The sequence below is a fragment of the Mesitornis unicolor genome, unplaced genomic scaffold, assembly GCF_000695765.1.
Source record: "Mesitornis unicolor isolate BGI_N332 unplaced genomic scaffold, ASM69576v1 scaffold806, whole genome shotgun sequence".
Classification (NCBI taxonomy): Eukaryota; Metazoa; Chordata; class Aves; order Mesitornithiformes; family Mesitornithidae; genus Mesitornis; species Mesitornis unicolor.
Window position 1 is genome coordinate 1 of NW_010188687.1, and position 22,632 is coordinate 22,632.

At 35.6% G+C, this 22,632-nt stretch overlaps 1 protein-coding gene across 1 annotated transcript in view; it reads right to left on the reverse strand.

The window, feature by feature from the left end:
• Window positions 1-419: 419 nt before the first annotated feature.
• The window catches only part of LOC104535763 (structural maintenance of chromosomes flexible hinge domain-containing protein 1-like), a gene marked incomplete at its 3' end in the record, with an annotated part of 38,145 nt that continues 15,932 nt past the window's right edge, over window positions 420-22,632 (reverse strand). The window contains exons 4-23 of the mRNA XM_010185799.1: window positions 21,648-21,730; window positions 21,415-21,545; window positions 18,592-18,706; window positions 18,361-18,480; window positions 16,780-16,946; window positions 14,638-14,731; window positions 14,180-14,390; window positions 13,218-13,338; window positions 12,934-13,117; window positions 12,256-12,453; window positions 12,011-12,124; window positions 11,447-11,553; window positions 11,082-11,164; window positions 10,817-10,930; window positions 10,194-10,271; window positions 9,991-10,110; window positions 4,009-4,153; window positions 3,690-3,786; window positions 2,278-2,350; window positions 420-559 (exon numbers count right to left, since the gene is read on the reverse strand). Of these exons, the coding sequence (XP_010184101.1) occupies window positions 420-559; window positions 2,278-2,350; window positions 3,690-3,786; window positions 4,009-4,153; window positions 9,991-10,110; window positions 10,194-10,271; window positions 10,817-10,930; window positions 11,082-11,164; window positions 11,447-11,553; window positions 12,011-12,124; window positions 12,256-12,453; window positions 12,934-13,117; window positions 13,218-13,338; window positions 14,180-14,390; window positions 14,638-14,731; window positions 16,780-16,946; window positions 18,361-18,480; window positions 18,592-18,706; window positions 21,415-21,545; window positions 21,648-21,730 (2,495 nt within the window). The remainder of the gene's footprint in view (window positions 560-2,277; window positions 2,351-3,689; window positions 3,787-4,008; window positions 4,154-9,990; window positions 10,111-10,193; window positions 10,272-10,816; window positions 10,931-11,081; window positions 11,165-11,446; window positions 11,554-12,010; window positions 12,125-12,255; window positions 12,454-12,933; window positions 13,118-13,217; window positions 13,339-14,179; window positions 14,391-14,637; window positions 14,732-16,779; window positions 16,947-18,360; window positions 18,481-18,591; window positions 18,707-21,414; window positions 21,546-21,647; window positions 21,731-22,632) is intronic.

Here is a 22,632-nt window from a genome sequence, read left to right on the forward strand (position 1 = left end):
TCCCTAACGTTCTGTGATTCTGTGAAGTGCTTATGATAACAGTATTATCTAATATTATTTTTAGGCACTCAAGCTGCATTTTCATCTTTAAACGAACCAAAAATAAGCTGTATGAAGCTTTTTCCTGAACAAATTTTATATGTATATGGCAAATATAATCTAAAATATCTTAAAATTGTAGCTATATATCCTCACATCGTTCCCTCTTCAATTGCCAGGTTCCTCTGATTCTGAAACTTACTGAATGACTAATAATAGATGAGGCAATACAGTCAGAGTTATGGCTACCAAGCTACAGAAACTTCAAAAAAGTATTACTAAAGATAATAACTTCTATTTAGATGCCAAAATAGGCTCTTTTCCCAGCCCTTTGAAAAGCAAGTATCTAAATCCTTATGACACAATAAAATGTCGTTTACCTTACAATGAACTATCAACTTTGGCTGTGCTGTTATATTTCCTGATTCATCCAGTACTTCAACCTGAAAGGGGAAAGCTGTACCATTTTCAATCTTTAGAATTTCGGAATCTGGTTTTACCTTCAATTGACAAGGAGGGCCTGTAAAAGTGCACAATTGCAGAACAGTGGTTATATTTTAGATAGCAAAAACTGAAATACAGCATCTCACAAGTTACCTCAAAAAGTTTTTAAAGCCAGGCTACCAAGATATTTGTGGTAGCAAACCATTTAGCCCAATTCAAGTGTAACAGTTTATGCTGAGAAGTTCTAGAAACTTCCTGCCTTTCAATACATACGATCTGCCAATCTTTTGAATGAAGGAACAGTTAGACAAACATGATGAATTTCAGCATATGTGAGGTGCAAACGCATGATATAGTGCTATTTACATACTATATAGATTCACATTCATCAAAAAGAAACCTGCAGCTTTCTCCTCACATATTAAAAACTAAGATATTAATGTTGAGATATGCAAACAATCATGATATGCAAATTAATTAAGTTTTAATTAAATTATTTAATTAAGTTTTTAATTACCAAAGCCACCATTGCTAAAACTTGCATGTAAAGAAAATTTTGTTGGCATTACTTGGATAGTAAAGTGAAGCTATTTAAGTAAGTCTACCCCCTGGATCATATAATTATTTTATCAGTTTTAAAAAAAGAGAAGGAAGTAAGAGATTACTATTAAAAGACAAGTCTCGAATGAACAAAGGCGACCATTTTTCAGAAACATCCTTTATGTATCATTCATTAAAACATCAATTTCAAACTCTGCTGAAGAATAGGAAAGACTGAAGCAGCTTTTATTCATTCTCTCCTCAAAAAACAGCTTTAAAAGCCAAGAATAAGTCCATTGAGAAGAAAGAGATAGTGAAGGATCTCTACACTGCCAAAAGCAAAAGATTCTAATGAAGGATGAAGTTGCCTTCAGTCCAAGGTAAATAACTAAGCAATACACAATACAATCTGTCTCAAGTCACATAGTTCCATCCCATTTTCTACATGAAGTCTTAAGTTCTGAAAATATAAAAGAATAACAGAATAAACCGAGCACTGTAGGTCTAACAAAGCTTGGAGTACACAATTTCTCTGCAAAATGAGATGGGAAAGCCTAAAGTTTGATAATCTAGGAGGTAAAAAATCAGCCTTCAAACTATACCTTATCTCCCAAATCCAGAAAAACCCAAGGTAACAAGGGACAACAGTATTCACATAATGGAATCCTTAGTATCAAGACATCCACAAAACATAAAATTCTGGTAAGGGCAGTGAACTTGCAGACTTCTATATTCCTCTCTTGCATTATGATAAAGTCAACATGTAAAACTAAAGATTTCAGACTCAATCCCAACTGTGAAAGCACACCTCCTTTGCTGGGGTAAGAAACTGAATGAGCTACTTGTTCATTCACAAGATGTTTTCTACAGGGAGAACAGGCCAATGCAGAATAGTACAGGTTAAAGGACTTAATGCCGAAGAAAAAAGAAAAGATAAAAAATTCATTAATTCCATGTTGCTAGGCTAGAAAAAAATATTTAAAATAATTAAAACACTACGTGAAAAATCAGTCTGAAGTAAGCAGACAAATTCCAGCTGCTAGAATAATGGACAAGGATGGGCTGTGAGTTTGATGTTATTCCTGCCAAATAAGTCAGGCCCTTAGCTTTATTTAGTTTCAGTCATCACTTGGATGAGCTACAATATCCTTTTTTATGCTTCCCTAAATATGTTACCTTCTTGGGACAGTATTTCATTAATAGTGTTAGAATAAAATTCAACAGAAATTCACTAAATATTTTAAGGGTACTTACCAGGCTGCAATCTTATTTTAAAGTTTTGTGTGTCTTCTTTCAAACCAGGAAGAGTAATCTTCACATTAAAGTTCTAATGAAAATAAATTTTTAAATATTAAGCTTAAAGAAAACCAGATCATAAATTATCTAACATAGTCAAGTCAATTCATATATATGTAAATTTCAGAAGTCTATCCAAATTTTTTTGCACTGCTACTTAATGATTTTTTTGCCCTGTATTCAAATCTCTTATTATTCCCAGAGATGTTCAATCCAGGATTTGCATGTTAAACTACATGGTTCTGAAACCATTAACAGCAGCTATCATAACTTGCGGTTTCCTGCTTAGAAGCTTGCTTTAATGGGGAAAAAAAACTGTATCAGTTCAGTAAGGTTTAAAGAAAGGGTCTTTAAGTTCTGTGTTCATTATTCCTTAGCTAATTGCCTGAAGCAAGGCACCAAAATTACTATACATCTCATCTTTGAATAAGGCTGTAAGAAAAACAACTGCTGTAGAATTGCATCACTGAAATGCATTTCCTCAATAAAATCAGAGAATGAAGCAGTCTAATCAATCACCTTAAGAGCTCCAATTTTAAAAAACTAGTTGCACTGCAGATACATGAATTTCAGATTTTATATATTTGATATTTGAGAATATTTAGTTACAATTCATGAATTGTCATTTTTACATGCTCAGAAATGCTGCTCTGGAAAGGTTTAATTTAATAAACCTGGCTTATGCCCTTCTCATGCCTGCCAGGATATGTGCAACATTAACGTGTTGTAGACTGGATGAAAGCAATCAGACAATTCTTTTGGTTTGCTGAGTGAAAAATAAGGTAGGAAATAAAATATAGGAAATCAGAATAGCTGATTTTTAATGTTAATAAGCTGAATTCTTCAGTAGCTCATTCAATCAAGCTTTGTATTCATGCACTAGACACTCCTCCTATGCTCCCCTTCTTTTAGTTTTCACTCCCTTTCTGTACTACTCATTTTTACTTAATACTGTCTTCGTAACAGGGCACTATTTTCTGCCTCTAATCAGCTTACTTCTTTAACTTCATTCCTTTTAATCTTTCAACACCTGTGTCTTCTACAGAGGACATGGTCTCTCAAACCAATTTCAGCACCAGTTTAAACTAGAACAGCTGATTTAGCATGCTAGGTACAGTCCACCACATAGCCGCTCCAACTACAATAACATCAGCTAATAGAGTGCAAATGTGGGAAAGACAAATTGCTTCTGGTAGAGCTGTGAGTGATCATTTGAAAATATCCCAAGAAATAACTTAGTCATTAGTGTAGACCAATAGATAGCTAACACTATGTGACAATCAGTTTTACACAAAAATTATTTGCTGTGTGTTTTGTGTGGTTCTTGTTGTTGTTGTTTTTTAAATATGTCACTTCAATCATTAGCATACCTTGCCCTGGAAATTACTTATACAGCCTTTAGCAGTGACACCCTTAATGATGCACTTCATTCCTGAAGTTATTCCTTCATAGTGTAATGTCAATCCACTAGAAAAAATACATAGAAAACAAAACAGAATCAATTTAAAAATAAACATAGTGTTTTGATAGGCAAGATACTTTCAGATATTCTTATGGAAATAAATGCAAAAATGCCACTTTATGTGAAAAATATGGAGTACATCACTCAGACAAAACCCAAAGAATTACTATATTAATGTCCCACGAAGAAAGGATCGAAACAAACAAAAAAATACATGGTTGAAATACCTAGCTTCGAGAATTGGTTTAATGTCAGTTGTCGACTGTGTTGCATGACCAAATTCATCCTGTAATTCCAAAGGAATATTAAAAGGTACTCCAACTCGAAGAGGCAGTTCCAAAACACCCACTGAAAATTTCTCTGGTTTACCCTCTAAGAGAAAAGAATAATGCATTTTCAGAAGGAATTATGTGTGTTCATTGACATTTTCTTAATTAAGGCTGCAATTAAGTCAAGTGGTTTTCATCCTCAAAGTAAATAGGCTGTTCAGAATACTGCTGTAACCAAAGTCATAGTTTACTGATTAATACTTTTTTTTAACTTGACCTAACATAAAAACAATAGTTAAAGCATAATAGCAGCAGACTACAGTATAAGAAACAACAGGAGAGCCAAAACTTCCAAAGTACTTGGATCATCCGTACAACACCTCAAAGTAGACAAGATCCTTGTAGACAGCTTTTCTTAAACATCTAATTGCTTTAATTCTGTTAAAATAAAATCATTCATGCAAAAAACCATTTTTGTTCTACAACTATCCCATATTTGAGAGATAAAGACAAGTAATGATGAGTACTTGAAGAAGAAATCTGGCCCGGTTAGACTGCCTTCAATTAGGCACTAAAAAATGAGACCAAACAGAGCAGTAAAAAAGCGAGCTTGTAAATCAGAGAAATGTTTTGAGGAATCAGAGAATCAGGGAATGGTAGTGGTTGGAAGGGTCCTCTGGAGATCATCTAGTGCAGTTCCCATGTCAAAGCAGGTTGCACAGGATAGCATCCAGGTGGGTTCTGAATATCTCCAGAGCAGGAGACTCCACAACCTCTCTGGGCAGCCTGTTCCACTGCTCTGTTACCCTCACTGTAAGGAAGTTTCCTCCTGTTCAGCTTGAACTTCCTGTGCTCTGGTTTGTGCCCATTGCCCTTCGTCGTATCATTGGGCACCACTGAAAAAAGTCTGGCCCCATCCTTTTGACACCTGCCCTTTAGATATTTATAAGCATTAATAAGATCCCCTTCTCAGTATTCTCCAGACTAAACAGACCCAGGACTCAGCCTTTCTTCATAAAAGAGATGCTTCAGTCCCCTCGTCATCTTTGTAGCCCTCTGCTAGACTCTCTCCAGTAGTTTCATGTCTTTCTTGGACAGGGGAGCTAAGGACTGAACAAATGTGGCCTCACTAGGGCAGAGTAGAGTGTCAGGATAACCCCCCTCAACATACTACCTTGGCCAAGTGACCTTCAAAAAAAGTAGTAACACAGTGCTGAGCTAAATAGTAGATAAATATCCTATCAAATTATTTTGGACTCCAAATAACAACTACTATCACTATTTACAGGTGCCATTTATCAGAGAGCTGCTTTTCCACAAGAGATGTGAAAAATCATGTGGGGAGGGAAATAATTATCTTGTATTGGCCAAAATTATTTACATTAACATTTACAACAACAAAAAGACCTGAACCTTTCAGTGCTCGCAATTTTATTCATAAGTGAATGATAAAACTGTAAAATGATTTGACAAAATAACAGTAAAAGAACTTCTGCACTGTCAAAGTGAATAACTATCAATAGAACTTATCTGAATTAAAAACACAGAACTTACAGATTAACTTGGGAAGTTCAGTTTTAAACGGCATTTATGAATTTTTAGCTTACCAAGAAGAACTGTAAACACTGAGCAACAATTTGCTGTTAGAGAAATAAAATAATTTGTTTCTCAGACAAAAAAGCTGTTGATTTCAGTTTAGATTTTAATTCTTCTTTTCTGGATTTTTAGACTCTATATAGATAATCAGCCACAAAAATGTTTATATTTTGGAATAACAAGCATGAGGATTTATGGCTGCCTTTGAGACAACACGAAAAACTGCAAAAATAAAGACCTGAAATATTCACTTGTCAAAACTGAAAATATTAAAAATGTCATGTTATCTTCTGACTAGGCCAAAAAACAGCAACAGATAGAAAAAGTTGCTTTTCATATCTTTTGTGTTAAAAGTATCAAACTATAAATTCATTAGGTTTTTAGAACTTCTATTCCTTTTCAAGGAGGTTTGTTCATTTCAATGGAAAGCTGAAGGAACCTTTAATTGAAGGCTGCCATGCTGGGAAAGCCACCGTAGTATTGAAAAAGGATTTCTGAAATACAGACTGCAACTTTGCCACTTTTAAAGATTCTCTTTTTGCTTTGATAAACAGAGATAAAGAAGGAGCAGACAATGTTCATTTATGTATTCATTCACAGAAAGAGCTGGATTTTTTTTTTATTCTTGGAATTTCACAGATGTATCTTGAGACTTCAACGCCAGGTTTTCAGACATATGTTTAAATATTTACTCTTTTCAAGTAATGCCAAACACTTTTTTGTATTATCATACAAGAATACCTCTTTCTATTCTGCTAATACTACTTCTGCAGAAGCTTTTAGAAGAATATGCTACAAAGAAATTTTTTCTGCCTAAAGGGTTCTCATTCAAAGCATCTAGTTTTGTGGAAAAAATAGGAGGCTAACAAAAGCATCTATTTTTTTCTTGATCTTCTGGAAACAGATGCTAGACAAAAATACTTATTTTAATAATAACTGTAAAGCAAGCAGTATTTTTTTGTCTTTCCCTCTCCCTGTCCCCCTTGTAGATAAAGCTCACAGAATGGTTGAGGTCGGAAGGGTTCTCTGGAGGTCATCTTGTCCAGCTCCCCTGGCTCACACAGGGCCACTTAGAGCCAGGTGCCCAGGAATCTGTCCAGACAGCATTTGAATATCTCCAAAAACGGACACTCCACAACCTCTTGGGCAATCTGTACCAGCGCTCAGGCAAGTTGTGCCAGTGCTCAGTCACCCTGACAGTGAAGAAGAGCTTCCTGATGTTCAGAGGGACCCTCCTTGTGTTTCAGTGTGTTCCCATGCCTCTGGTCCTGTCCCTGGGCACCAGTGAAAAGAGCCTGGCTCAATCTTCTTTACACCCCGTCTTCAGGTATTTGTAGAAATTGGTAAGATCCCCATGAATCATCTCTCCTCCAGGCTCAGTAGTCTTAGCTCTCTCAGTCTTTCTTCATATAACAGATGCTCCAGTCCCTTCATCATCTTCAAGGTCCTTTGCCAGACTCTCTCCAGTATGTCCAAGTCCCTGTGTTATTATGTAATGTGCCCAGAACTGGACACAGTACTCCAGTTGTAGCCTCACCAGTATTGAGTAGAGGGGAAGGATCACCTCCCTCGACCTGCTGGCAACACTCCTCTCAACGCAGCCCAAGATGCTGTTGCTCTTCTTTGCAGCAAGGGCAAATTACCAACTCATATTCACTCTCTTGACCACCAGAACCCCCAGGTCCTTTTTTACAAAGCTGCTTTCCAGTTGATCAGGCACCAGTCTATACTGCTGCATGGGGTTGTTCTTCCCCAAGTGCAGAACTTTCCACTTTCCGATGTTGAATTTCATAAGGGTCCTGTCAGTCTCTTTTCTCCAGCCTTTTGAGGTCTCTCTGGATCGCAGCACAACTCTAGTGTATCACACACTCTTCCCAGTTTTGTGTCATCAGCAAACTCGCTGAAGGTAGACTCAGCCACATCATCCAGATCATTAATGAAGACGTTAAACAGGATCAGACCCAGTATTGTCCCTATTGACTCCTGGGGTAATCACTAGTTACTGGCTTCTAGCCAGACTTTGTGCCATTGACCATCACTCTCTGAGCCCAGCTCTTCTGCCAGTTGTCAGTCAATCTCACCCTCTCCTCAACCAGCCCATATTTCATTAGGTTCTCTATGAGCATCATACAGGAGACAGTGCTGAAAGCCTCACTGAAGTCTAGCTACACAACAACTACTGCTCATCCCTCATCTACCAAGCTAGTCATTTCATCTTAGAAGGTTATCAAGCTAGTCAAGCATGATTTCTCCTTGTTGAACATCTTGCTAGTAAATATTGAGGCAAAAAAGATGTTCAGTAACTCAGTCTTTTCCATTTCCTGTGTCCCCCGCCTCATTTAACAGGGGGGACCCACTGTCATCTTTTTGTCACCTATGTATTTATAGAAGATCATCTTTTTGTCTTTGCTATGCCTTGCCAGGGATTCCAGTTTCAATTCCAGTTGGACTTTGGCTGTCTTAATCCCATCCCTGCATGCCTGAATTAGTGTCTCTGTATTTCTCCCAGCCTACGTGTTCCCACTTCCACCTTCTGTACACTTCTTTTCTGTGCTGAGTTTTGCCACGAGCTCCTTGTTCATCCATGCAGGCCTCCTGGCATTTTTGCCTGGCTTCCTATTCATTGGGATGGACTAGACTTGAACTTAGAAGAGGTGATCTGTGAATATTAATAGCTTTCTTGGACCTCCTTTCCATCCAGAGCCTTATCCCATGGAACTTCACCAGGCAGAAATTTGAGGAGGCCAAAGGCTTCTCTCCTGAAGTCTGGGGTTGTGACCTTCCTTTTTGCCCTCCTTCCATTCACAGTTCTGTCTCATGGTCAGAGCTGCCAAGGCTGCCATCAACCTTCACATGCCCCATGAGCCCCCCCCTTGTTTGTGAGAAGGAGGTGCAGCAGAGCACCTCTCCTTGTTGGTTCCTCTATCACTTCAGTCAGGAAATTGTCTTTGATGCACTCCAGGAACCTCCTGGACTGTTTATCCCCTGCTGTGCTGTCCCTCCAGCAGATACTGGGGTGGCTGAAGTCCTCCACAAAGATCAGTCTGTGAACATAATGCTGCTTCTAAGTGTCTGTAGAAGGCCCTCTTCCACTTGTTCTTCTTGGTCAGGTAGCCTACAATTTTTTGATTACTATATACAAGACCATTTACATAAAAGGATGAGTCTTGGTGATAAGATGGAGCAGGGGATGTATAATCCATAGTTAGCATGTATTTTTGCATACTAATTTAGCAAGTAAAGAACTATGGATTTTCTTTAAGATGAATTATGATGTACTGAATCAGAAGTAGAGATTTATTTTTAAATTTTGAGATTTGTTATCTTTACAGATAACATATCACTCCTTTATAATTTTAAAATTAATTGTGTTCCATATTTCTGAACAGAAAGAGCAACTTCAAACTAGTCTACAGCTTTACACTTTTTCCCAAATATATGCCTATTTTGCCTGGAAATGAAGCCTTTTCAGGAAAAAAGAAAAAAAAAACTTCTTCAGAGAAAGGCTTATAAACAAAAACTAAACAGTCACTAACAGATAAATGCACACAAATAAATTAGGAAATAAAATTAACATCTTAGAAGATGAGAGAAACAGGACTAACAAGGCTGTACCAGAAACATGATGTAGCCATACACTGTATAACTTACGGTATTCAACAGTGTAATCAAAATCAGAATCCATGAATTTTCTTGCAAATACAATCAGTCACATACTATATTAGGCCACAAACATAGATACCAGAGTGTATGACAAGAGAGAGTAACATCAGATACATTTAACAATATTATTTCTGTTCTGGTGTTCCAGTAAGTATTTTATGATGGTTAATCCAAAGATACACACCCATTATAACCAAATGAGAATTTAGTTTTGCATAGGATTCTTCCTTTAATTAAAAAAGAGACTTCAACCTCAACATGAATATTTTAAATACATAACCTGTTTTTGAATTAGTTTCTGTGGTTTATGCATGAAATTTGGCCTAAGGAATACTAGTTTTATGAAAGAATATGCCAATGACATGAGGAAAAATAGTGACTCTAATTAAGTAAAAGTTTATTTTTATTACATACATTTAGGAAAGTTCACATCAGGGAAAAGATTTGATTCCATCAACACTTTACTTTTTTCTAAAACTCAATGTATAGCAGAGACAACACATTAAAGTTGAGATCAAAACCTATTAGTGAAAAAATTAATTTTCTCCTGAATTTACTTCATATTTGACATGCAAATGATACTTTTCAGTGCTGAAAATTACCTTTCAACTAAAATATGAATAATTTTGATGTACAATGAATCAAATAAGTACACTAGAAGTACAAGACCGGAATTCTTACCTATAATGGTAAATTTAAATATTTTAGATGGTAAAGGCCTTCCTGCATAAGTGTCTGCATTACTTTCATTCAATACTACTTGCAGTTTCAAGGTGTAGTTCCCAAGTTTCTGAAGATTTTCTGAACAGAAATATAAATAAAATTAGAAAGAAAAAAAAAGTAAAATTATAAATAAAATGAAAATACTGCATATGTGAACTTACCCATTTTTTTAAACCAGTACGGCCATTTCCCTCCATGCTGACTGATATGGGAAATTATTTCTTTATTCCCAGTAGGTGCTGAAAAACAAACAATTAGCTACATGTGTTTAGATATTACACCATCATTCTTGATTTTTTCAAGTATTACTATCACTCATAGCACCAGGTGAAGCACACAAAAAATGAAAACCACAGAACACTAATTCACAAGAAACTTGATTTTTTTAAATTCTGAAGTCACTTTACATTAGATGCTAAACAAATCTGGTCCCTACTTTCATGCAGCTCACATGAATTGCTATGTTAATTACAGAAACACTATCTATGTTCTTATGCATATTAACTAGACATCCTGGAATTGATAGGCCCTCCTTACATGTGAGAAAAGATGTAATCCTAATACAGCACTAAAATATTAAATATTTGGCACTGAAGCAACTGTAATTTCATTAAATGTGGCTTGGAGTGCTACATGCTCTAATGGGATATTGTCCTTAAAAATAAAAGCTATATCCATCTATCAAATTCTATTACATATTATATGTATACACACAAAGAAATAGATTATCCATTATGCATTTTTAAAATAATAAAGACTCAGTTAAATATAGTGACATACTTACAATGTAAAATAACCTTAAGTTCAACAAGAAGTTTCTTTGAACCTCCGTGGCTTGTACCTGGAAGTTTTTGCATTGCTTCTCCTTTTTTATTCAAAATTTCTATCCTTAAGGCTCCTGTATTTAAAAGGAAAAATGATGAAAAATATGCTGTGTATTTTAAGTGACTGGAGATTTCTGTATGCTTGGTTTATTTTTTTTTAAAGAGAGCATAATATATTTTTAAATTCACATTTTAATTTTCAGTATTTGAAAGGAAAAAATATACCTATTGGTGTACCAGCAAATCTTGTTTCATTTGGTAATAACTCATCTCCTTCAGGCCAAGTTACTGATAATTTGTCAGGAAGTCTAGTGAAAAAGAAAGCAAAAACAGTTTTTCTATGAGTTAAAAAACAGGGCAATTTACTTTTAGCAGAATATAAACAAAGCTGTTTTAGGGGGAAAAAAATAACTCCAAACTATTTCTTCTTGGTTTAGAGTTCTAGGTTGTTGTTTATTTGTTTTTTCCCCTAATAAACAGCTGACTGGTTTCCCATTTGGAAATAAAACTGATTTTTTTTTTGTTCCTGAAAAAATACTAAAACTGTTATTAGGAACTCTACAAGTAAATAATTACAATTTAGAGCTTACCTTGCCATTTCATCCTCTATGTATTTTTTAACAGCTTTGTCAGACACTGTTCTATCAAGTTTTGAGATCGGAATAGTTTTCATTTCAGCATACAAGGCCTGAGGTTCCTGAGAAAAAAAAAAAAAAAGAAAGAGTGCAGTTATAAACAGCCAGATTATAATATGTCCAAGAAGAAATACCTCTCTATCAAGGGACTAGATAAATAGACAAGGATATAATGTAACATGCTAACAAATACTACCTGGTGATTCCACAAGACGCTGTTCTACAATTTGCTGAAATCACAAGGGTTAAGAACAGATGCACAACATATTTTTGATATTGTGATACTCTATTTCATGTGTGAATTTAAATAAATTATTGATAATGAATTATAATTTTAATATATTTACATCAAAACTCATGTAACTAAGCAGTTTGATTATTTCTGGATTGCTGAATCTCTAAAAATACCATCATTTTCAACAGTTATTTGAAGGGCGATTAAATAAGTCTGACCCAGGATTCTGTTTAAAGTTTCCATAGGTATTGTAACTGTGTGAATCCTTTGTATATTTGTCTTACCAGAGCAATTTGAACCTCTCCTCCAGTAGCAAATATATCCCCATCATGGTCTCCATACAAAAAAAATTTCTCAATACTTCCATAGAATATTGGAAGAGTCTTTATAGTTTTCACCTGTAAAGGGAAAACAATGTCAATGTATCACTTCTGCACCAAATGTATAGTATTTGCCTTTTACAGGGCTCAAATGCTCTATCACAAAACAAAGAAAACCAAACCTCAACACCAGTGAGCAACTAACTTACCAGCTGTCCAGTTTTGAATGTTTTTCCATCCCACTCTATTGCAGCATACATTGCCCAAGGGCTCTGCATTCTTTTGGATGGTAAATCAGTACGTGTAGTAATTCCTTTAAAGAGTGTGAATTTTATCTGTTTGTCATATTTTTCATGACAGTCTTTGAGCCACAAAGCAAATTCTCTGTCAATTTTCATTCGTTGCTCCTATTAAGAGATTACAAAAGAAATACATATTATCAATGTATTATAAAATTTAAATCTGACTACTTCAGAAGTATGAACAATTGTAAGAGTACAGCAATACTGCACTCCAAAAAAAATGGATTCTTCAGCTTGGAAACACTACAAAATTCAAGGAAAGCTATACTTTAAGCCAGAGAAAGTGTTTCCCCCAGCACCCATATTCCTCTATGAAGGTCTTTCCACAAAAACTGTCATAGAACAACCAGATAAAGCCACTGTTTACACAAGGAAAAAGACTCAATCTTATTTTTGCAGATTTACTACTCATTAAAACTGAGAGAAGTCTCTGTTACAAAGTTCTGAAAAAGTGCCTGAGGTGAAAGCTCTTCAGAAACTGGGCAATATTCAGTGACATGAACAAATGACCAGTGAGTAAAGGTTTTTATATCATATGCCTTATACTTTGCCAAGAAAAAATACTTAACAGAATAAAGTGCTCACCTGTCCATTGAAGATTCTTGTGAACAGAGTATTCTTATCTTTTAGCTTCAGCTCCAGATCCATGAAAGTGAGTTTGTTTGTGCTGACCTGGAACTTATCATTGGTAAATAATGCACCAGAAATTCTGTTGTAGCATTCAATTGGTGCTAATCCTCTCTTCTTTGGAGGAGCACACCAGTCAAAACTTAAACAAAAGGAACAGACATTAAAACCCTTTTTTATAAAGGGAGGTTTACATTATAGAAACAGACTGGTTTACATGGTAGAAACAGATTACAACTTACTCTTCCACAGTTGTGTATGGTATCAATCTTCCATTCCAAAAACATTCAAAAATAGGCCTTTTTCCTCTGGCACCCTTTTCTACTATAAAGCAGTCATCATCCTCATCATCATTGTTTAATTCTTGATTAAAAAGAAGACAGTTTCCATGAATAAAGTTCTTTTAAAAACTAATGTAATACCAGAAAACAAAGCAGTCTAAATTAAGGATTATCTATACTTAGAAAGTTAGCCACAGTAGCAGCACACATGATATCAAGCTAAGTATATACAATATTAGGATTATTTTTGTTTGTTTAAAAAATACCAAGCATAAAAACTAAGGAAAGCTAAGAAAAAAAAATTTAAACAGGGATTGAATGATATTACCAAATCTATCAAATTTGCAAATTTAAAATCTGACTAAATATTACCTTTCCCTCTTAGTTTCAAATACGTTCATCTAACGTCATAAAATCTTGTCACAATTAAACTTTTGTTTTGTCATAAAAAGAAAATTACCAATGCAAATTATTTTAAAACCCTAGGATCTGAAAATTCATCAAGGCTGGATAAAACAAATTTTAAATTAAAGATTTGATTACATGTTGTCCTCTGCAGTATTCTGATGTTAGAATCTCTTGAATTAAACTGGTGGTGTTTCACTCCTTTTTGGAGTAAAGATCTAGCAGTCAGGAAAGTGGCAATGTTTCAAACAGACTGCGTCCCATAAGAGTTTATAGTTTGAGATGAGATGGTGTTATGTCAAAGATCAGGTTTACATGAATGACTTACCACAACACCCAATTTATTCAGAGGATTTGTTCATCCAAAAGGATGAGAAATTTTCTGTTCTGCCACAACCCATATTAGATAATAATTTACATTTTAATTTAAATTCTTTTAGTTCCTATTTAATTAAAACATTTGGAGTAGCAGGATTGTCTATAGTAGGACTATAACAGCAGTGAAACATTTCACTCACTTGATGGAAAACATGGATCATCCGGGTATGTTTCTTTATCATACAGGAAGGGATGATATCGGATGATGCCTTCCACTATACCTTCTCCATCAACATGTGCCTTGAATTCAAAACTATCTGCTGCAGTATTTATATACAATGTCTGCATGTCATCTTTGATCTCCCTAAGATTGACAATCTTTGGTACTTTTCCTTTTTCAAACATTGAAATCTGGAAAAAATAAAAGAAGTTGATATTCCTTAGACCGAGAAACTAACTAGCATTCATAACATTTATCTCAACTGTTAGCAAAATCAGTTCCTATGCTGCAATGATAAACAGCACTACTTTTTAGAAATTAAATTACATACATATTTTAAAATGCTGCTGTACTTCAAAATGCATGATTTAAGAGAAACAGGCATAGTATGAAATAAGTTGCCATCAAAGAAGAATTTTTACTAATAATAGCTCTTACCTGAATGTCTATGTTGTTGAAAGGCGTTATGTCTTTTGTTACAGCATTTGTTTCATTTCCTTTTGGTCCATGGATATAATAGTGATAGATATGTCTGAAATACATTTTAAATGAAAATTAAATCCTAGAAAGTAAAATTTTAAAATTGTACATTTTAATTTTCAAAAATCTAAGTAAGCTCATATTTTTATTAAAGTATAACTGGTTCACTGCATTGTTATAAATCAACTCCATGGCAACATGTATATCTGGTGCAGAAGATTTACTAAAGGGAGTGAGTGACTCCCTTTCACTCATTTCAACTCTCATCTCCTTCATGCACAATCATATTAGGATTCATTTTTTGATAAAATAATTACGAACATTACAAATCTCAAAATAATACAAAAGTGAAAAAAAAAAATCTAATCGTTACATGGCTACAGATCCTTTATATCAAAGTGCAAACTGAAAAAAGTGTTGTAATTTGTTCTGCGCTCTGGGTATTAAAGAAGAAATAGAGCCAAAAAGCTTCCCACATATTGTGTCCGATACCAGATTTGTATTGATCATCTATTAGCTACAGAAGCATTTAAAAACCAATCACTATCCTTTAGTTATTTACAAAAAAAGTAAAGATACACCATTTGAATATAGGCAGCAGTCATGGATGTGATCTGTATATTAGAAATTTTCTATTTGTAAACATTATTTTCTAATGGCACTTGTACTCATTTAAGAAACTCAAAAAATTCACGCCATCAGGTAGATTAATTACTTTCACAGAGAGAAAAAGCTTGAGAAAACTACAGAACTTAAAACCCCATTTACTTCAAATTTTCAGCAAGCTAGATAATTCTTCCAACTTCAAAGATTAAGTCCTTAAACCTTAGGGTAGTGGCTTGCAGAAGAGAGGTTATACAGGTCAACGGGACTGAATGCATGAAGGAAGCTAAATGTACCTGCAAGTGTTTATAATTGCTTTGCTTCCAACATCCACTGCACTAAATGCACTTCAAGGAGAAATCTTGGTTTCCAGACAAAAGTTCCTCATGGTCTCACTGCTGAAGACTTTACAGCAGACTAGTATATCCAAACTGCTTAGCATTTTGTCTCCATCTCCTCCAGACCTCAAAAGGTGCTCCCTTGGCCTTAAGACACAACTATTTTTAGGGGTTCATTTCCCCTCCTTCCACTTCAAAGCATCCACAATAATATGAAGGCTGTGCTGCAGCCTGGGTTTTATCTCAAATGGAGGCAGTTCTTTCCCTTTAAGAGATCACTAACACACACCCAAGTGAGGGTGTTCACCAGAAGAGCACCTAGGAGCTAATGAGGGACATAAGTTATATGTCAATGTAGAGGTACCTCTACATTTAAGGCTAAAAAGGGTTTCAGCTGCAAATTCTTACATGTGACAGTGAATGATGTTTCATATAAGAAAGTATTATCTAATCCTTATATTAAAACTCATATTAAGGATTATCTATTATTATTAGATTACAGGTAACACAAAAATAAAATTACAGCTTGAAAATCAAGTTCTACTGCTTGCCAGATTTCAAAATTGGGCTATGGCTTCATAGTTCAGTTTACATTCACAGATAGATCCACCCATCAGTTTAACAGATAAGCCCACACAATTCACAGGTGTCGCAGACTTCCATGTCTCCAAGCTCTACTGGCCCACTGATGACACTACTACAGTACTAAGTGGACATATATCAGTCTCCCTGCTAAACTGGGATGAAGCAGCAGCTTTTTTCTTTCTTTAAAAAAAACAAAACTACAACTAAAACAAAACACAAACCTAGATATTAAGTTTAGAAGCACAGAGAACAGTAACTTATCAAGTTATTAATAATTATAGATCTAATTATTACATTAACAACATAACAAATGGAATAGGTTATTAATAATTCGGCTGGATGATTATGTATCAGTTATCAAGTCACACTGAAACTGATATTTGTAAACTTCTTTGTTTGGATGGGGAGCCTTATTCAGTTGTGCTGTTTTTTGTAAAATCAGCTAGGAAGACTAATTGTGGCATCAATATAATATGTATCAACAGCCTGAACAGGAATAAAGCCAATGATTAGTACAAAAAGGAAGTAATTTATCTGACTTTGTTAGTAGTCCACTTTTAAATCACAAACTTACGCCAGCTGCCTTGTCCAAAGATGAAAGAAGTTTTTCAAGTATTGCATATGATCTGGTTGTACACCTGTAATGACAACTGCTGTGAAACTCTCTTTATCCCTTTCTTCTAATATCAGATTATGAAGAAATCTTTCATCATCACTTGTGATGTGAGTAGAGTCAGATGGCTACAAAAAGAGTGAAAGAATAAGAGTAGGAAAGTAAACTGAATTTTTGAACTTCCATCAGATTTGAAAAAGATTAAAAAACAGAACAGGAAAAGAATACAGAACACATGATGCTAAGTATCACAAAGGATTAAAGCTCAAAATAAAAAGCCTCCAAATTAAAGTCAACGAACGGAGAATCTGACATCCCTGATCCAGGTAATTTTCAACTCACTTTCATCTAGAAATTCATTTAATAATGTTTCATATGGCACTGTGTGATATCTACGTTCTCATCCTTCAAATGGAACTATAATGGTGTCTTCTTTAAGAAAACCAAGCCGGAAAAAAAAAAAAAAGCTTTTAAAAAAGATAGGCTGCTTTCTATAAGAGAAATTGATGTGGAAGGACATGCTTTTGCTGTTAAAGAGAAAGGCTGAATCACTTCCAGCTGAAATATCCAGTAGTCTCACAGAAAAAGTTGTTCTTGATTCCAGAAAGTCCTGATTGCCTTTTCCTGGATGGATTCGCTTACTCTTATGACAGAAGGTTTCTAAGTCGCACAGAAACATGGCAGTTGATGTCATGCTTCACGTTGGACCAGTGGATAATCCTTTACATTTGGTGCATCCAGAAAAGAAGCTATTTTTAACACAAAGATCAAGAACTGTACAGCAATTGCAAACAATTGGTACAACTGAAAAGGTTTTCCATGCTATAGTAAATGCAGCTTCATGCCTTGTTTTGCAGGAACGCAGGCAAAAGGAAACATATCACTAAGTTGTGAAAGGATGCTTCTCCTACCTAACTGCAGGCAGTGAAAAATGTTAGTCAAGAGTGTTCTGTTAAGAATTACTTTCCCCAGGTAATCAAAGAGCTCTCCTTAGCCAACAGGAAAACTTAACCAGTTGTGGGAACTTTCATCAAAAAGACTGCAATTCTTCAAATGCTTTCTTCTGCTCATAGAAAAACCCTCCCAGTCCTTTTTTGTCTCGGCCTACAAACTGGCATTGTGGTGCCCTGTTGCCCACTGGGCTTAAGTCACAACAAAACCCAACAGTTTTGTTGTTTTCATCCAGGTAAGGGGCCATTTCTATGCTAGTGATAAAATCACAGATAATAAAGAAAAGGCAGAGTTACATTAAAAAAAATTGCTGTTCTTAGAAAGGTATTTAAAATATTTTTCTTAACCTACTTCAAACTATATGGCATTTCTGTCCTTAAAGCTAAACTGAAAAGAGAAAAAAACCACATACAACTAAGGCCTTATGATACAGAGTGTTCAAGTTTCCCATTACTTCCTTTTACACTCCAGAATGAAAATGATTCAATAAAACAATTCCCAGAAAAGTATTACAAGGATATTACTCAGTGAAATCATGTTAACTTGGGAAAGGCTTTCCATTAAAAAGGAGAAAGTATGAAGGCTACTTACCTTTCTGTTTTGAATGTATCCACTATATATTGCCTCTTTGTTTTTCTCCTTCTTTTCAAAATCCTCTTTAGAAAGGACAAGTTCATGAACATCCTGAGAATCTGCAGGTTTGCTTATCATCTGATTTTGTTAAAGAAACAGTATTTAAAATCAATATACAACTTAAAATGAACATAATAAAATAATTTAATGTTGTGATTAAAATAAAGTTAAAGATTAACATTTACTTACTCTGGCACACTGTCCAACAAAGAACACTGCTTGTTTGCCTCCAACTCCAAAATATGAGATATCACTATTTAAACTACGAGGCACCGGCAAAGGGCGTACATATCCTGAATGATCACTGAAAGTAAAAAGGGTCTTTAATAAATTTTCTCAAGAGAAAAGTAATTTTAAAAAAGAAACTTCTGATCTAAAGAGCTTGTATTAATTCTTTCTCCAGTCGCTTTGTTCAAAAATTCTTCACTTTGGATTTATTATAATTGCAGCATTAAAATGCATGTGTCTAAAATTCTCAATGTAATTTCTTTAAAAGGATAATGAGAGAGTAAGTCTGTTCCTAAGTCATAAGACATTTCTGTCCCGTTCTAGGAATTCAAACCTTATTCAGTCATACCAACTTTTTCATCTAAATAATTCTTTTGCTTATTAGTATCTATGTACTTTTTTTTTTACACTGGAGTATATATGCCATCAGCAATTAAATTCCATGTCTTTAAATTCAACTTTGATGGATGAACAATCTTACCTAGTTCAAGCAAATAGTAGGATCATAGCAGTCCCAAATGAAAACAAAGTGTAGCTGGTATCCTGGTATAATTTACAGCTATGCTCCCATTGAATGGTATCAGCCCACAGTTTAAAAATACTATACATTTCTACTGTTACACCTACAGCAATTACACAAAGTCGAGAATTTCTTTACAAATGACTACATGAACCAGGAACACTTTTCATGCACTTATTTCCAGTTGTTTGATAGATATAGTCACTCTATTTGGAGATCCTTCCAGTGGGAAAAAACCCTCCTCCTCAGCTCTATTATCACTTTCCACTGCCCCATTACTTTTTGCACTAGTTTCTCATAGGACAAATTATTTAAGATTGAGGCTGTGATCCTCATCTTCACATTTACTGTCCTAGGTTTAAGGTACTCAGAAAATGACTAAAGGCCAAGAACTGTATGTGTCTGCTTCTATGGAATTTTCTACTGTCCTAGTTTGAGCTAAATAGAACTAATTTTCTACTTCATGATTTTACTTTTCAACTCAGTCTCTTCTAAGTGGCTGAACTTGCTGAAAGTAGCAGCATGTTTTTCCAGGCTGCGTACTGCTAGAAACAATCTCAAGGCCACTGTCTCAGCATGGGTGCCATGTCTGTGCCTACGGGGGTAGGGGGGGAGCAGACCCAAAACTGACCAACGAGGTATTCCATCCCACATACGTCATACTCTGTATAAAGCCGAGGGATCACGAGGGTCTCCACCCTTCTTTCATCTTGGACCCTTCTGTCCATCTCGATCCTGCAGAGGCCGAGGCCTGAGCGGAATCCTGCTAGTTTGTCTGTCTCTGATCCTGATTCATGTGTTCCTGCATCCTGCTCCCACCTGCTGCTGAGTTTGGTCTGGGACTTTTCCAGAGCCCTGCTCCGCAGAGCCTCTGGTGACGTAATCGTCATTGGGGGAGGGTGGGGGGAGGATTTTATATTGGTTTTGTATATATTTGTACATATTTGTATATATTTCATTATTTTCCCATTTACATTATTATCCTGTAGTATTAGTATTATTGTTTTATTAAATCTGTTAGTTTTATTTTCCAACCTGTAAAGTCTCTCTCCCTTGTTCTCTTTTCTCCTCCCTTCTGGGGAGGGCAGAGGGGTCAATAGGGAGCATGTGTCCAGGATTTAGTGGCCAGCCCAGCCTAAACCACAACATCTACACTGGAGTTAAGCCTGGTTGTGCAGGTGGAAGATCTCTTGAGAACAGATTCAAAACTGTAAAATTCATATAAGAAACAATATCCACCATAAACCTCCACTTTCCTCTTTAACTACAAAACATTTATTTTGCCTAGCCTCCTTCAGAAAAGAGACATTTTCAAGTGTAATTTTGCATTACATTGTACCCAATTAAAAACACAAAAAAGGCAAGAGAACCTAATCCAGACGCTGTATCCATTATTCCAGTAGCATAATGGACATTGAATGCATTGTTTAATGCACTACTGAAAGTGCTTCAGGTAAAAGATGAACACATTATTAAAAAAACCCAAACTTTTCAGAACACAGAATGACTGTGTAGGCAAGTCAAAGACAGCTTGGAAAAAGCCATGAGAATAAAAAATGTTCTCACAGTACCACATTAGAAGAGCAGTTTTGCCTTATGAAGTTTCTTTATTTCCTACCTACAAAAATTACGTGTCTATTTATATGTAATCATAGAAAGACAGGTTTTTGTAAGTGCTGGTATAGAGATATGTCTTAAAATGATGTAGAACCACAGAATCATGGAATGGTTTAGGTTGGAAGGGACCTTAAAAATCATCCAGTCCAACCCCCCTGCCATGGGCAGGAACACCTCCCACTAGACCAGGTTGCCCAAAGCCCTGTCCAACCTGGCCTTGAACACTGTCAGGGAGGGGGCATCAGCAACTTCCCTGGGCAACCTGTGCCAGTGTCTCAGCACCCTCACAGTAAAGAATTTCTCCCTAATATCTAGTCTAAATCTACCCTCTTCCAGTTTAAAACTATCCCCCTTTGTTCTATCACTACCTGCCCTTGTAAACACTCCTTCCCCAGCTTTCCTGTAGGACCTCTTTAGGAACTTGAAGGCTGCAATAAGGTTCCCCTGGAGCCTTCTCTTCTCCAGGCTGAATAGCCCCAGCTCTCTCAGCCAGTCCTCATAGGGAAGGTGCTCCAGCCCTTTGATCATCCTCGTGGCCCTCCTCTGGAACCGCTCCAACAGCTCCATGTCCTTCTTATATTGGTGGCCCCAGAACTGGATGCAGCAGAGTTTGCTAATTGTTGTAAAAATGATTAAAAATTTCTAACCTCTCAAAGTCACCTTGTCTTGTAAACTTTGACAATCTATACACAGCCCAGTTGTTAAGCTGCTTAGAAGTCATTCCTCTTCCATTATCGATCACTGCAACAGCTGGTTTTCCTTGGGAGTCATCAAATAACTGGGGGGAAAAACCAAACAAACAAACAAAAACCAAGGAGCAACAGAAGAAAAAAAGGATAATGCAAACTACACCTGAAAAAGTAGAATATTTCTATCTTACCAATTTTATCTGTATGCTCCGAATACCAGTATTTCGGGCTGTTGCTGACAAGGAATTGTCAATCAACTCAGCAAGGGCAAATGCTAAAGAAATTGAAGAAAAACAACCCTATTAAAATCTTGTTCTCAAAAGGCAGCACTCAGAAAACAGACATACACAGTCACAGTAGTTCCTTCTGAGCAATTAGGATAACGCATTCTTTAAACACAGAAGAGCTAAGCACTGTCAGAACCATCAAAACTATATAACATTTTCATTAAAAAAAGCACTTTTGTACATATACTGTATGATTTGTTTCATCACTGAATCTCTCGTATCTCTGTTGATGTTAAGAACACAATTGGAAGTACCTAGGAACAGTGATGAACTGACAAGCTCCTTAACACAAGACAAACATATATTTTTTCACAATTAGGAATGAATTTGTATGTTTCATCTGAAAGTCCAAAATACGTAAAAAACTGTCTTCAACTTGTTAAAATATTACAGGAAGAATGAACTCAATGAAAAAAACTGAATGGAAACATTGCGCTACTGCCAAAATAGAAAGTTATTTGTTTACAAAGAAAACACAAAGATAATCACAAAAGTGGCTGAAGAACTTTGTGAATGGTGAATACAACTACAGTTCTGTCAGATACGTAGCAATACACAGTAGTCAACCAAATTACTTGCACAAGTTTGTTGTTTCTAAATATTAACACTTGGAGTCCTTACCTAATTAAAGTTAGGCCTACCTAACTATAGTGAAAAATTGCATTTAATTTAGGACAACAGCATCAATCTGAAAAAAATACATCAAGTTCAGATTAATTCACTCTGATTGATCAGCCTTAGTTAACATACATTTTCATTCAATCTCTCTGGTAAGGAAGTTTTATTTCCTACAGTTGGCAAGGTTCTTCAGAATACTGCATGTGTAAATTACACTGGCCATATACTTCAGACATGCAAAAGAAATCCCTTGAGTATTAGCATCACACGG